This window comes from Mustelus asterias, chromosome 27, assembly GCF_964213995.1.
Source record: "Mustelus asterias chromosome 27, sMusAst1.hap1.1, whole genome shotgun sequence".
NCBI lineage: Eukaryota > Metazoa > Chordata > Chondrichthyes > Carcharhiniformes > Triakidae > Mustelus > Mustelus asterias.
In genome coordinates, this window is record NC_135827.1 from 34,147,590 (window position 1) to 34,163,458 (window position 15,869).

At 43.5% G+C, this 15,869-nt stretch overlaps 1 protein-coding gene across 1 annotated transcript in view; it reads right to left on the bottom strand.

Moving 5' to 3' along the window:
- Positions 1-15,869, bottom strand: part of cep164 (centrosomal protein 164) — a 220,549-nt gene that overhangs the window by 49,220 nt on the left and 155,460 nt on the right. Inside the window, exons 15-19 of the mRNA XM_078198959.1 lie at positions 13,868-14,098; positions 11,989-12,120; positions 7,971-8,187; positions 3,409-3,486; positions 1,569-1,688 (exon numbers count right to left, since the gene is read on the bottom strand). Of these exons, the coding sequence (XP_078055085.1) occupies positions 1,569-1,688; positions 3,409-3,486; positions 7,971-8,187; positions 11,989-12,120; positions 13,868-14,098 (778 nt within the window). The remainder of the gene's footprint in view (positions 1-1,568; positions 1,689-3,408; positions 3,487-7,970; positions 8,188-11,988; positions 12,121-13,867; positions 14,099-15,869) is intronic.

Sequence of the window (15,869 nt, forward strand, 5' to 3'; positions counted from 1 at the left end):
TAGTCATGTCATGCCAGAGGCAGCTCACCTATTTGAACAGATGAATATCTAGTGACTGGCGAACATCCTTCAGGTAAAATCTGGGAGGGAAGGATGTGAGGAGAGCAATCTCTGGTTTGCGGCAGCCACAGTGAGTGTGATGGAGCAGAAAGAATGTTCCCGTTGCTTGTGGATCCATGTCAACCATACAAGAACAATTTTACTTGCCCTTTTGGTGTCAATCACTTAATGGGCCAAATGAAGACTGTGCCGTGTAGACCCAATCAATGCCCATTCTGCTCAGAACAGTCCAATTTCTAAGGAGAGCTAAAGCAGGTGTTAGGCCCCTCATTAGCTTTTGATAGGGGCCTAATGCCCATTTTAAGTGGGCTAAAAAAAAAAAAATCAGACGCATACTTCAGGCACCGTTGGGACATGGGAGACACTAACACAAACAATTAACGTTATTGTCTCTTGTTCTACACCTGAAAGATGCTGTCTATTGTCTGGCACATAGTCTCCATTTGAGTATGCACCTGAGAGTTGTTCAAAATCATTGATGCTTTAAGAGATTCTGAGGAGTGGGTGACAGAGGATGCAGTCAAGTGGTTATATGTATGCATTGGTTTGCAGTTTCTCCAGCCTGTACACTGGATGTCTGACATTTCGCTAGGGTCATCTGTGGCTAGCACAAACAAGAGGAAGAGATGCAGGCATTTCTGGCTGGTTCCCTGACGGAAGAAGAATATAGAGACCTGAAGCCATTTTTGCAACCCTCGGTGTGAGTACAGGATTTTGATCCACTTCCTGAACACATCTGAAAGACCATTATCTTCAACGTCACAAGAAAAGAATTCTGTTTCATCTTGTGAAATGTATTTTCAGTGCATGGAAAGGGCAATGAGGTAGAAAATATGGGTGGTCTTACAGTGGCGCATCTCAGATAATGACAGACCTATTTGTCTGTAAGACAAATATATATCGGCACAGTGGTTAACTGTTGCCTCACAGCACCAGGGACCCGAGTTCGATTCCTGGCTTGGGTTACTGACTGTGTGGAGTTTGCACGTGTACGCCGTGGGTTTCCTCCGGGTGCTCCGGTTTCCTCCCACAGTTCAAAGATGTGCAGGCTAGTTGAATTGGCCATGCTAAATTCTCCCTCAGTGTACCCGAACAGGCGCCGGAGTGTGGCGACTAGGGGATTTTCACAGTAACTTCATTGCAGCGTAAACCTACTTGTGACTAATAAATAAACTTTACTTTTAAGAACTACCTTTGAGGATATGATCAATTCTTATTAACTCATGTTTAAAATGCAACATGATACTAATTCTGCTATACAATTCACTTCACATTATTTTGCAGCCTGGAGTATTCAGTATGTTATTGTACAATGGCAGACAATTGTCCATTTAATGCATAATTGGATAGAGTTTGCCTAATCATATGTAAGTGTTTTTTTAAGGAGCATTTTGGGGGACATTATTATACTTAGATTCGTGCCGAAAGTATTCAAGTTCAGGTACAAGATATTATTAAATGCTTTGAATCTCCCTTGATAAGAATTGGGAGAATACATGATTGCACACCTCTCGTTCGTAGTCTGCAATTTGTTGCATTTTCCTCTGTGATTTCTGAAGGTCTCGTTGTAGCTGAACTTCTTCATTATTGTGGGCTTCAGTCATCTGCTTCTGGAGACCGGAAAGCAGCTTGGGAGAGAAGCAGAAATGAATTATTCCAAGAGCATCCTCTCAACCTCTTGAGTGCTGACATATCTGGCTAACTTTCTCAACTCTTTAGTTTTAGAAGATGGTCCTGTGTTGATGATCAGACACTGAACAATATTCAAGCAGACTTAAGAACACCCATTTTTCGGAGGGCCAACAGGACTGGACTTTGTTTTTATCAAAGGCAGTGCAGCTATCGAGCTGTCCAAAACAAATTAAGTTCCGAATACCATCCATGCCAACTCGTGCCCACCCACCAACTGTCCCCCCGCTCCCCCAACCAACCCTCTGTGGCCCTTCATGCTCACCATGGCAAACAATGCCCACCACTCAGCCACTAAGGCTCCTCATGCCCCTCAGGCCAAGCTATTGCACTTCCATGTCCATTCACCCACTGTAAAGTACCAATAGCACCTAACCTGACAATAGGGTGCGTAAAAATACTTATTGGTAACTTTTTACATTCTTAAAAAAAACCTCTTCCTACGACAGGACAATAAAACTGTCAATCATCCAGACCATTTAAAGTATCAATAGCTGAAACTACAAAGACTTGAAACCTTTTAATTTTGTGTAAATAAACATTGTGCAGTTGACAGCATAGATCAGAGACCCAGAGCTGTTAATTAAGCAATGTTTTCCCTGGGGCTCAGGTATCTTAATATTCTAATAGATGTCTAAGCTCCTAGCCAAGAATACATAATGAGACTTGGCTGAGCATCCAGATATAAATAAATATTGGACAAGTCACCAGAGGGAACTTTGCAGTTCTTCCTTGAAAACATTTGATCTTTTACATATATTTGTGAGAGCAGATGGTTTGGTTTAACCTCTCGTGTTAAAGAGGGTACACCTCTGACAATGCACCACTCCTTCATTGCTACACTGAAGTGTTAGCCTAGACTTTGTGCTCAATATTCAGAGTTGGACTTAAACCAGCCAACTACTGACTTGGAGGTGAGAGTAACCAACTACAGGTGAAAACACTAGCGCTACATACATATGTGATCTCAACTCAGAAATGATACAAGGATCAGTGTGACACACAATAAGGTGGATCAACAGATGGGCAATTCTGATTTCAGCTGTGTCTTTCTGAGAACCTGCTGAGCATAGGGAAGGATTCCCTGCCTCCCGTGGGAGTGGGGAAGGGATGAGAGTTAATGTGGGATAACTGTTACTCCAGGTTAATTTGAAGCACTTCCATGTACCCATTGTAAATGGAGTAGGGACAGGATTGACTTGTGGTTCAGATTGGTGTGTGGCATGGGAATAACCAATGAAGGAAACAGACTGGAAAACATAGGTCTTAAGATAAGATGTCTCAACAAAAGTACAAACACATCATTAACAAGTGTAGGAATGCTAAAGTTCGAGAACTGATATTTTTAAAGTTCTGTGAAGTACACTGAGTATTAACAGCTCGTGTGCTCATTATTTTTGATGCACCATAGGGTGTCCCTCCATCTGGTCACCCTGGGGTTTACTTCTTAGGGCATTTCAAGTACAGCAGAACTTGGAGCAGGATGAAGTAAAGATTCATGTGGAGATACTCCTCTCTGCTAGTGTAAAACAGTTTTTCTGATTCAATTAACCTCCCCATCAGCTGGCCCATCATTGTGAATTGGATTCTCTCAATGGAATGGAGTTGATCCTTTCTGAAATTCTAGCAGTTCTTAATATTTTCTCTTGGATAACTCACTTCTTGATGTTTTTCCTCAGTTGATGTTTTCAGTTTTTGAAGGTCACTAGCATGTTTGTTCTTAAGCACCTCTCGTTCCTGCAGGGGAAACAAATTAAACAAGTAGATGAAAAGAAAATTCCACCTTGTGTGTGTGTTTATACAATTATAAGACGCTACCCAGGGAGTCCTCAAGTTGTTGTGAATGTCACTGCACTGTTACTATTGACTCAGATAATGATCATGATAATGATCTTGAATATTGCTGATAAAATAAACATTTTTTGTCCAAGCTTTTTGTCTTGCGCGCATCAGGACAATTCGAAAGAATACCAACATCAGGGGAATCAAGAAATTTAACCTGCATGAGAAGAGTGTTCTGATTGCTTGGCAAGTGGACTCTGAGTGGTAGATGAGTTGCCACGGAGAATGCACCAGTTGATGGTGACCGACAGTTAACTGTCAAGCATTGTTTAAAATTTAAGCCAGGCAGATCGACTCTGATTTGTCAAGGAACTTCCCTGAGGAATGAACCAGTGAATGGCCATTAGTTCCATTTCTTACTTTGTCTCATCCAACATCTTAACACAAAACTTCTTCTCTTCCCTTCAGGTGTCAAGGAATGTAGGTTCCAACAACCTGCTGATCCTGACACCCATCTGCGACCTTCACACCTTCCCGTCCTTCTGACCCCACCCCTCCTTCAATCTCAGCCCTTGCCCTGCATTCACTATACCCTCTGATGATGGGCGCTCTGTACTGAGCAAAGGAGTCCGTTTCATCCTCTTATGTCCTCGCCTCAATGAATTTCGGGCTAGGCACAATGCTGAATTCTTCTTCCATCGTTTCATCACCGTGCTCATTTCTTAAGGCAGAAGTCCTCCCATTATTCAATGGATCCTTTCACCCGTCTCCAGTCTTCTCCATCTACCTGGACCCTTCCCTCTGGTCTCTTACCGGCTCTTGATCTTTTCATTGAGAACTGTCAGCGTGACATCGGCCACCTTAAGCTCTCACCCACTCAAGTTCCACTCACCCACTCCAACTTATCTCCTTCTGAACTTGCAGCGCTTGCTGACAAAGATGGTGCTGTTGTTGTCTGGCGTACTGACCTCTATCTTGCAGAGGCTGAGCACCAACTCTCAGGCACTTATTCTCACCTCCCCTGGTCTATGGCCCCATCACCAAACATTAAGCCATTGCATCCAGGACTGTCTCTGATCTCATCTCCTCTGGAGATCTTCCCTCCACAACGCTCAACCTCATAGCCCCCCAACCCCACACAGCCAGCTTCTACCTGCTTCCCAAAATCCACAAACAGGACTGTACCATTAGACCCATTATGCCAGCTTGTTCCTGCCTCACGGAACTCATTTCTTCCTACCCTGACTCCATTCTCTCTCCCCGTTACCAGTCTTTTTCCACCTACATTCACAATTCCTTTGATGCCCTATGCCATATCAACAATTTCCAATTTCCTGGCCCTAACTGCCTCCTCTTCACAATGTGTGTCCAATGCCTCTACACTTCCATCTCCCACCAGGAGGTTCTGATGGTTCTCTGCTTCTTCCTGAAGCAGAGGCTCAAACTATCCCTCCGTTGGATCACCACCCTCTGCCGCCTGGCTAAACTTGTTCTCACTCAAAGGTTTCTCCTGTAACTTGTCTCACTTCCTGCAAATAAAATGTGTGGCCATGGCTACCCGCATGGGCCCCTGTTACACCTGTCTTTTTGTCGGGTATATGGAACTTGTTCCAGCCTTACTCAGGCCCTCACCCACAGCTCTTTTTCCGGTACATCAATGACTGTATCGATGCTACTTCATGCTTTCGTCTAGACCTGAAAAAATTGATCCATCGTGCTGCCAATTTCCCTCTTACCTTCACATGATCCAACTCTAACACTTCCCTTCCCTTCCTTGACCTCTCTGACTCCATTATTGGTGAAAGACTGACTGACTTCTCCCACAGCTACCTCAACTATAGCTCCCCTCACCTCAACTTCCTGTAATACATACTCACAGTTTCTCCGCCTCCATCACATCTGTTCTGATGATGCTATCTTCCAAAATGACGTGGCATGTCTTCCTTTTTCCTGAACTGAGGGATCCTTCCTCCACTGTGGTTGACAGGGTCCTCAACCCCCTGTCAGCATTTCACAAGGATCGCTCCCTCTGTGACACCCTGGTCCACTTCTCCATCAACCCCAACTTCTCATCCCCCTCCCATGCAATTGCAGGATGTGTAACACCTGCCCCTTTACCCCCTCCCACCACACCGTCCAAGGCTCCACACACACTCCACACACTAGCAGTGTTTCTTTTGCACCTTCTTGAATTTGGTCTACTGTATTCACTGCTCCCAATGCGGTCTCCTCCACATTGCGGAAACGAAACACAGACTGGGTGACCACTTTGTGAAACACCTTTGTCTAGTCCGCAAGCATGACCCTGACCGGGGGCACCTTGGCACTGTCCATCAGGCGTGGGGCATATGGGTGGGCAGGGTCAAGGGGTGGGGAGTCCCATTGCCACTCTGCATAGGGATCAGTGGGGGAAGCAAGGAGGTCAGCGATTAGGGTGGGCGGGGGGGGGGGATTGTCAGTCTGCTGGAGGGGGTGAGGTGGGGGGTGGGGTGGGGAAAGAGGGGAAATCGGTGGTGGTGGTGGAGGGGGGGCTGGAGATCGCGGCAGGCTGGAATGGAAGGGGAGGGTTGTTGGGATGTCAGCAATTGGGCCGTGAGGGGGCAGAGGGCCGGCAATGCAAGGGATGCGCGGCTGGCCAGCATTCGAACTGGCCAGCAATCGGGAGGCCATCAGTGCGGGGCCACTGCACATGTGCCAATCTCGGCACTGACAGATCGGCGCATGCGCAGCGACTTGCTCAGCGCGCTTATTTTAGCCTCTCCAGTGGAAGTAGGCCCCACCGCCTGAAATGTAATGATATTCACGCTGGTGGCCTCTGCAGTGCAGAGTGTGTGGGAGATTCGTCTCTGAATTCCCACTGAAAAAACCAACGTGAATTATTCCAGTTTTCACATGAATTCGACACTTCGAAATTTTTGGGAGAATTCCGCCCCTTACCTTTATGCCACTATTAGTATGTTTTTAGTTTTTAACACTACCATCGTCTTGTGCCTATGATATCTTTGTCTAAACTCTCCTAACTCCCACCTATCCCTGACCTTCTACTTTATTCCACTTGCTTCCACCCCCCCCCCCCACCCCCCGCAACCCCCCTCCCCTTAAACAGTATATCATCGAATACATTTGTCTCTCTTCAGCTCTGAAAAGGAATCAAATGGACTCAAAACGCTGACTCTGTTTCTCTCTCCAGATGCTGCCAGACCTGCTGGGTTTTTCCAGCATTTTCCGCTTTTATTTATTTTAGTATAAATTTGTTGTGTTGCTTGACATTGGTATTCTGTGGTAACCTTTGACCAAAAAAAGTCTCCTTTCCCAGCAATACTCAAGTTCTGTCCTGCCAAACGACTATCTGGATAATGATCTTGAGAAACATCAGTTACACTGCATCCAATTGGAATGGAAGTCTGAACTGAACATCTGAACAAGGTTCGGATTTTGGAGAAAGCAAAATTTTCAAATTAAACAGAGAGGGATTTTATGGCCTCGCTCATCCTGAAACCATAAAATTCCGCCCGAGGTCAATGGACCTTTCCATGGTCCGCCCCTCGCCCGCTCCGATTTCCGTGGCAGGTGGGCCGATAAAATTCCGGTCTTAATTTCAGAGGTGTTAAGCCAAAATATGTGAACGTATGATGTACATTAGCAGGAATCTTCAGTTATCCACTTGCCGTAACCAACAGGCAATTGACTGCTTGCAAGAATGGTCTCTCTGACCTTTACCTGTGAAGTAGGCTGAAATGTTCCTTTCATTTTTCTTTTTTCAGCTTTCACTGAAGTAAAGTGACCCTGGAAGAAATTGCAATGAGCGGTTGTGAAGGCACTGCTCTGGGAGTACTACCAATCAAACTCGGGCCCTAGATGTAGGAGAATACTTCTGATGCACTGCACCATCCAGCTGAAGCAAGATAAAGTCATCACAAGCTCCAAACAAGAGGGATATAAAACACCAAAAGGCAGGAGAGAGAGAGAGAGAGAGACATCTCTGTGGATGTAATACTGAATCTTTTTGATGCATTTTCTCCATGTTAGAATTGGCTTCCAGCATTTATCCCACTCTCAAAGTAGCTACTTCCATCAACTTGAAAGCTCGTGTGAAAATAGTGTGATTTGTGAGAAACACTTCTTCATTACTCTGCAAAATATTTGACCGTGTAACTATTACAACAATCCCTATCTACCAACCTGAATTTATGACTTTAATATTCAACACTTCTGTAAACAGTGTCATATTTTAATTAGTTTTAGAAGAATCTATTTGTCTTTCTCGGATGGCAGCCTTCCTTACACATTCGCGTACACTACACAATATAGTGCTGCTCAATAATCTCAGGCACATAGCTACAGTAATATCATATGTCCAGCAGTATTGATTTTTTTTTAATGTAGTGTTGATGATCTAGGTCAGTAGCACAACTTTAGACACAGGAGCCGTTTCCTACCTCTTTCATTTCTTTTTCTAACTGTTCCCTCAGCTCATCAAGAGCTTTCTCTTTTTTCTTTTTCAGCGCCGCCTTCTCTTCCTTTAAGATTTCATCTGTCTCCTTTCTCATCTGCTCCAGAAAAGTACTTTTTTTGTCCTCCAGGCTTTGCTGTCTAGTTTCCTGCAACAGTCTCAGTTTGTCTCGGAGTTGCTGCAGCGCAGCCTCATTCTCTGCCCTGGAACATAGAAAATAAAGTACAGACATTCGAATCAGCTAAAAAAATAACCTACCAAGAATATTACCCAACTGCTGTTCAGTTGCCGTTTTGACCAGGACAACTTTGGGTCAGCTGTTAGTCAGTTTTCTTTTCACTTTTCCTTGTATATCCTTAAAACATGGAACTTACGTCATAAAGGACCAGTTACAGAAATAGTCGATGTTTTATACTTGATTTTCTCCTGACAACAAAAAACACTAAGCATAAAACAAGTCTTTTCTCAAATTACAACATTCCTGTAATTTTGTTATTCTATTTCCCTCAGAAAATTGTTCAAATTTAATGCAACTGGTTCAAACACATTTTTCTATCAAATTAGCAAATTATTTTTCTTATCAGAATAACAGGAGCCTATTGATTGCAACACTCTTGAGGTGAGCAAAACATTACTTTTATCTAACTTCCTCTCTTAAGTTGATTCTTTTAAAAGGACACTGAGGATGTCAAAGTACAGCTGAACAAAAAGTAACTTGGTATTAAAGTACCTTTAACACCAGGACTGGAGTTCGCAATAAAAGGATGGAAACTCACCCACTGAGATCCTTCAGATCGGGCCTATTGTATGACAGTAAGCAGGATGCTATACGTATCCAACCCTAGATTCTGCTACATTGTGTTGCTTTATTAGGCTACAGTGAATGACACTTCCAAATTTACATTACCCTTTTCCTGTCAGTCTGCAAGGGCCAATTCCACACACAGGTACCAGACTATCTGTATATGGCCGACAGGAGTGCAAAGGTCAAGAATAACTGACAACAAACTCTTTCTTTCTTCTATTGTACAAAAATTGTTTTCCTGCAGTAGGAGAAGACAACACTTGACTGGTCCCGTTCCTATCTATCATAGCAAGAGAATCACCCGAAATGGCTTCTCTTGCTGCTCCTGTACTGTTAGCTCTGGAGTCTCTCTCGGATCCTATTCTTGGCTTCCTCCCATTTATCACCTAAATGCAGCAATTCAGCAACATCGCCTGGACACGCACCGTTAGTTTCCACACGTATGCTGACGCACACACTGTTCTGCCTCACCGCCATCTCTTTCCATTATCCGTAAATTGTCAGATTGGCTGTCTGGCATACAGTACTATTTGAGCAGAATTTTCCTCCAATCTAAATATCGGGAATGACAAAGCCATTGCATTTAGTCTGCGCCACAAACTCTGCTCCCGAGCCAAAGACTCCTTCCAGTTCCTTGACAACCATCTAAGGTTGAACCAGGCTGTTCACAACCTCAGCGTCATATCCATGCTATTACTAAGGCTGCTTATTTCCAACCTATAACATCACCTGACTCTGCCTTTTCTCAGCTCATCTGCTGCTGGAACCCTTGCCCGTTCCTGTTAGTTCTAGAACCGAGCACTCCAACACACGCCTGGCTGGCTTCCATCTTCTATAAACTTGAGGTCATTCAAAACTTTGCTGCCAGTATCACCAAATCTCGTTCACCTACTACCCCTGTACTTGGTGTATGATCTACACCAGTTCCTGGTTAAGCAATGCCTCAGTTTCAAAATTCCACCCTTGCTTTGATATCCTTCCATGGCCTTGTCCCTCCTTATCTCTCAAATCTACAGGAAAGAGATAGAGAATCTGGTGAACTGGTGGGAAGACAATAATCTCTCCCTCAATGTCAGTAAAATAAAGGAGATAGTCATCGACTTCAAGAAGCGCAGTGGAGGACATGCCCCTGTCTACAATAACAGGGATGAAGTGGAAATGGTCGAGAGCTTCAAGTTTCTAGGTGTTCAGATCACCAACAATCTGTCCTGGTCCCTCCACGCTGACGCTTTATTTAAGAAAGCCCACCAATGCCTCTACTTTCTCAGGAGACCAAGGAAATTCGGCATGTCCGCTATGGCTCTCACCAACCTTTATAAATGAACCTAGAAAGCATCCTTTCCAGATGTATCACAGCTTGGTATGGCTCCTGCTCTGACCATGACTGCAAGAAACTACAAAGGGTTGTGAATGTAGCCCAGTCTATCACACAAACCAGTCTCCTACCCATTGACTCCATCTGCACTTCCCGCTGCCTCGGAAAAGCGGCCAGCATAATCAAGGATCCCACGCACTCGGGACAGACTCTCTTCCACTTTCTTCCGTTGGGAAAAAGATACAAAAGTCTTGAGATTGCGTACCAACCGACTCAAAAACATCTTCTTCCCCGCTGCCATCAGACTTCTGAATGGACTTACCTTATATTAAGCTGATCTTTCTCTACACCCTAACTACGACTGTAACACTGTATTCTGCACCCTCTCCTTTCCTTCTCCCTTATGTACTCTATGAACTGTATGTTTTGTCTGTATAGCAAGAAACAATACTTTTCACTGTATCCCAATATATGTGACAATAATAAATCAAATCAAATCTAATCTCCTTAAGCCCTGCAAACTTCAGAGATATCTGTACTCATTTAACTCTGAAGTTTTGAGAATCCTCTGCTTTAATCACTCTAACATTGGTGACCAGCTGTCAAAGTCTAAGCTCTGGCATTTCTTCCCTCCCTACTTCTCTTTCCTCCTTGAAGACATTCATAAACCCTGCTTCTTTTACCAAGCTTTCTGATCAGCTTCCCCAACATATCCTTATGTGGCTCGATGTCAAATTTTGTTTGGTAACAATCCTGTAAAGGGCCTTGGGACACATTATGTTAAAGGTGCTACGTAAATATAAGTTGTTATAAAATGTAATGTTAACGTTAAAGAGAATCAAAGCTGTAGGCCTGGTACCTTAGTAAGGAAGTTAAAACTAGAGGACACAGCCTCAAAATAAAGGGGGGTCGGTTTAAGACAGAGTTGAGGAGGAACTTCTTCTCCCAGAGGGTGGTGAATCTCTGGAATTCTCTGCCCACTGAGGTGGTGGAGGCTACCTCGCTGAATATGTTTAAAGCGCGGATGGATGGATTCCTGATCGGTAAGGGAATTAAGGGTTATGGGGATCAGGCGGGTAAGTGGTACTGATCCACGTCAGATCAGCCATGATCTTATTGAATGGCGGGGCAGGCTCGAGGGGCTAGATGGCCTACTCCTGCTCCTATTTCTTATGTTCTTATGTACCTGAGAATACAGCAGGTTAACATGTCTCACAAGCTCAACACCAGGCAGCAATTCCCAGTAAGAAGATTGTATTCTTTCTTTTTAGAATCATCGAATCCCTACAGTGCAGAAGGAGGCCATTCGGCCTATTGAGCCTGGACCAACAACAATCCCAACTAGGCCCTATTCCCGTAACCCCACGTATTTACCCTGCTAACCTCCCTGACACTAAGGGGCAATTGTAGCATGGCCAATCCACCTAACCCACACATCTTTGGACTGTGGGAGGAAACTGGAGCACCTGGAGGAAACCCACATAGATATGGGGAGAACGTGCAAACTCCACAGTCACCGGAGGCTGGAATCGAACCTGAGTCCCTGGCGCTGTGAGGCACCAGTGCTAACCAGTGTGCCACCCACGCCGCCTATTGTATTGTGGTGGCAGATTGGAGGACCCAAGAAAAAGTGGATCATCTATATTACCCATTTAACATCTATATTTGCCTGATACATCAAGCAAGCATAAGGCACGTGTTATCAAAGGCAGTGGAGTAAAGTAAAAGCCCCCCTTCGTAAGAACCTATAAGGACATAGTAGCAAGCTAGCAGGATGCAAATCAGTGAATATCAATTACAGATAATTATCAGTTGTGTCAGTTACAAGAGCAGCACCACAGAACCCATTCTCTAATTCATTTTTACATATTTTCAGTCTGTTACCTAATTTCCTTCTCTGTTGCCTCACTTTCATTTTTAACCTGGGTTTGCAGTTTGAGCAGCCTGTCACTCTGCCCTTTTTTCAGACGTGCCTCCTCTTCCTCTTGCTCAATCCTGAGCTGCTCTTTTAGTGACCTTAAAGATTGGAAATAAAAAACACTGTAAGGTTTCATTCATCGCTATCATCTCCAGAGGAGTGGAATGGAGTTCCTTTGGTAAAAAGCCAGTACACCAGACAGACCAGATGGTTCAAGGTTTGATTGCTGGTTTCTGCTAGGATGTCACTTGGAGATCTAAAGTTGGGCTCTGTGCTCCCGGGGACGAGGGGATGCAGGAAGGTGGGGTGGAGGGGAGGAAGATGGGGGTAAAGCGAGGAGAAAAATCAGCCAGGCTTCCAATAATTTCCGTTTTGAAGTTCACATGAATGGATGTTAACTTGGAGAAAGACTCAGCTGTACAGCCAACATCTCCATGGTCAAATATCTTGCCAGTGCTCTTTGGCAGAATAGATGTATTGTATCTGCTTCAGTGGGTGAATTCTGAAGGCCGTCGCAGATCCCTGCCAACAATAAGCCCATGCACAATGACAACAGATGGTCACTCAAAACATAATACTGTGTCCAAATATTAATTGCAGTTTAAGGCTACATTAGTAAGTAACCATCAGAGATGAAACAAGAGAGTGCGTTACAAGATCTAAAAAGATAAAGCCTCTCCATTGTACACAAACAAAGAGATTTCTGTGACCAAAGGGTGCAAAACATTACAAATTATGTATATCCTAAATGATTTTCCTAACCAAATGATTTGGTATCAACAGGCAATCTTTTGCTGCAGTCAATAGTATACTGCCGAATGCCGATTACTAAAGCAAGATTGATTCTGTACAGCCTAGGAAAATTTCACAGTAACTTCATTACAGTGTTAATGTAAGCCTTACTTTTGACTAATAAATAAATTTTTACTTTACTTTTGGGGCCACTCTTAACTTTTTATACAACGCGGAGAACTTCAATGTTTTAATGTAGCACAGGAAACTGATGAGATTGGTGCAACACTGATTTTGCATGCAGATCCATTTCACTCTTCATTGAGGTCAGTGGAGAGTAACATTGGGCAGAGTGAAAAACTGGAGTTATTCCTGTTCCCATGGGTTTCTTGTCTGGGAAGTTAGCTTAGAACTATCCCGATCAAACATGGTAACAATTTACACTCAAATAACTTGCAATCTGCAATGGGATAAATGAACAGTTGATTTGTTTTTTGGTGATATTGGTTAATAGAGAATCATTGATCAGGACATTGGGTTAATTGTAGTCATAGAAGTTTACAACATGGAAACAGGCCCTTCGGCCCATCTTGTCCATGCCGCCCCTTTTTTTAAACCTCTAAGCTAGTCCCAATTGCCCGCATTTGGCCCATATCCCTCTATACCCATCTTACCCCGTGTAACTGTCTAAACGCATTTTAAGAGACAAAATTGTACCAGCCTCTACTACTACCTCTGGCAGCTTGTTCCAGACACTCACCACCGTGTGAGAAAAAATTGTCCCTCTGGACTCTTTTGTATCTCCACCCCCCTCTCACCTTAAACCAATGCCCTCTAGTTTTAGACTCCCCTACCTTTGGGAAAAGATATTGACTATCCAGCTGATCAATGCCCCTCATTATTTTATAGACCTCTGTAATAATTCTGCGCCCTCACGTAGTGCCATTTAATAACCACCTGAATAGACAGACTTTACTTAACATCTGTTTGGAAGGGCGGCACTTCCAATAATGCAGCACCCAACTGTGTCAGGATAAAGTGATATCCTGAGCTTTAGAAGCTCAAACTCCTGGTAGGCAGTGAAAAAAACTCTCAGCCCATTTCTCGGGATACCTGAGTTTGTCTTCTTTTTCTCGATAAACTTGCTGTGTTTGCTCTTCCTCCTCTTGCCTGAGCTTCTCTCGAAGTTTACAATGCTGCTTCTCCTTCTGACGAAGAATCTGATCTTCCTCCTTGCCCAGCTCCTCACTCAATGTTCTTTGGAGCTCCTCCACAGATTTCTGTGTCTGCAGTGGCACCTTGGCCTTCTGTTCATGCTCTTGCTTCTGTTTGTTCTGAATACGTCTGCGTTTCAAAATAAACAATGGAAACCGAATAGTGTGAGATTAGCAAACATGTTTTAAAAGGCAGTGCAGTATTCTTTCCCAAATTCTGAAGCCTGTTTGCGCACAGGAGCCCAAAATACCTAGACTGATTATTATCATGCTGGTACATCTGATGGATCGTGAGATGGCTGGCTTCAGTGTTGGGCTCTGAGAAGCATGGCTACATCAGAAACCCAGTGAGGATGCCAATAAGTTGGATCCAAATTATAGCCTTTCTTCCGCCTATTTAATATTCAAAATTAAGCTTGGTTTCACCTAACCAGGACACCTATTCTTTTGAGCCTTTTGCTAGGTTCTCTACTTTGGGTCTTGATCATTGACATATAATTTTGAATTGAAAAAGTCAAAGTGACATTTTTCTAACTCAGTTAGAATGTGACCACTTCCAACTCCAGTACCTCAGTGAAATCAGTGCCCAATGCACTTACTGAGGATACACAGGGAAAAAGTGAAGCAGCGTCCTCTCCAAAGACAGTAGGCTGTGGTAATATTTGAGCATCAAACTCGGATATTGCTTCACTGAATCATACTGACATGGGAACAAATGAAGTAAATGCTTTCATCCCTCTGCACTTCTCCATTTCTGCTGTATAACTATCAAAATCTATAGCAAGTAATTTTTTGCACATTAAATATTAAATGGAGGTTGAAGATCCAAACATCTCATAGTGTTGGCTAAAAGAGCTGAGAATTGACTTTACTCTCCTGATAATCATCCACAGCTAAACAGCAATTTCTGATGCACTTAGTTATGCAGAATCCAGGGGGGCAATGTGCTGGAACTGCTGCAATCTCTTCCACCCTTCTTTTTATGGCCTTTCACAATTTTGTGCTAAAAGTTGCCACATAAAAAGTCATTTTTAAACATTTTAAAATGACACTTTTACGAACACTACACCACAATTATTCACTGCAACCGTTGAAGCTATTTTATCCCATTATTATCCAGAGGTGGGATGAGAACATTTTGTGTACAGCAGGTTATTGTGATTTAGATTGCACTGCCTGAAAGGATGGTGAGATCAGATTCAATAGTAACTTGCTAAGGGAATTGAATATGTACTTGACGGCAGAAAATTGCAGGGCTATGGGGAAAGAGGAGTGGAGTGCGACTAAATGGATAACTCTTTCAAAAAACTAACACAAGGAAGATGGTCGGAATGGCCTCCTTCCATACTACATGATTCAATGATTCTATTACAACCGTTTACCCATCCCGCCCGGGCAGTTCAGGAGCCGAAACAACCGCATTCAATTTCCGGTATAAAAGTGTGTTGAAAATCAATGAATTTTAATATAAAGAGGGGGAATAGGAAAGAAAACAATATTCAGTTAAAGACAGTCTATCAACAACTGAGGCAAGAAACACACAAATTAGTCAGCATAAAAAAGCTGCAGCGATATCACGCAATAACATAATCCAATCACACTATACAAGACTCTAGCTACACTCAGAAGCCTCACTGTTCGAGAGGGGCAGTAGCCAGCTTCTTACTGGCCATTAGTTCCACTATACTCCCATTATACTTGGGGCAATCATTGTTTTCCTTCCTGTCTGGCAGATTGCTCAAAGCACTCTCGGTTTTTGTTTTTCATCGTCGTGTCTGTCATTATGTGCAATCTTCTCATTCTCCCTTCCGTAGGAATTTAGGGAAAGGGCAAGGGCCAGGCACCAAAAAGCTATTATTATGACACACCATTATAGTTTTCTCACATTATCAATTCCTGAT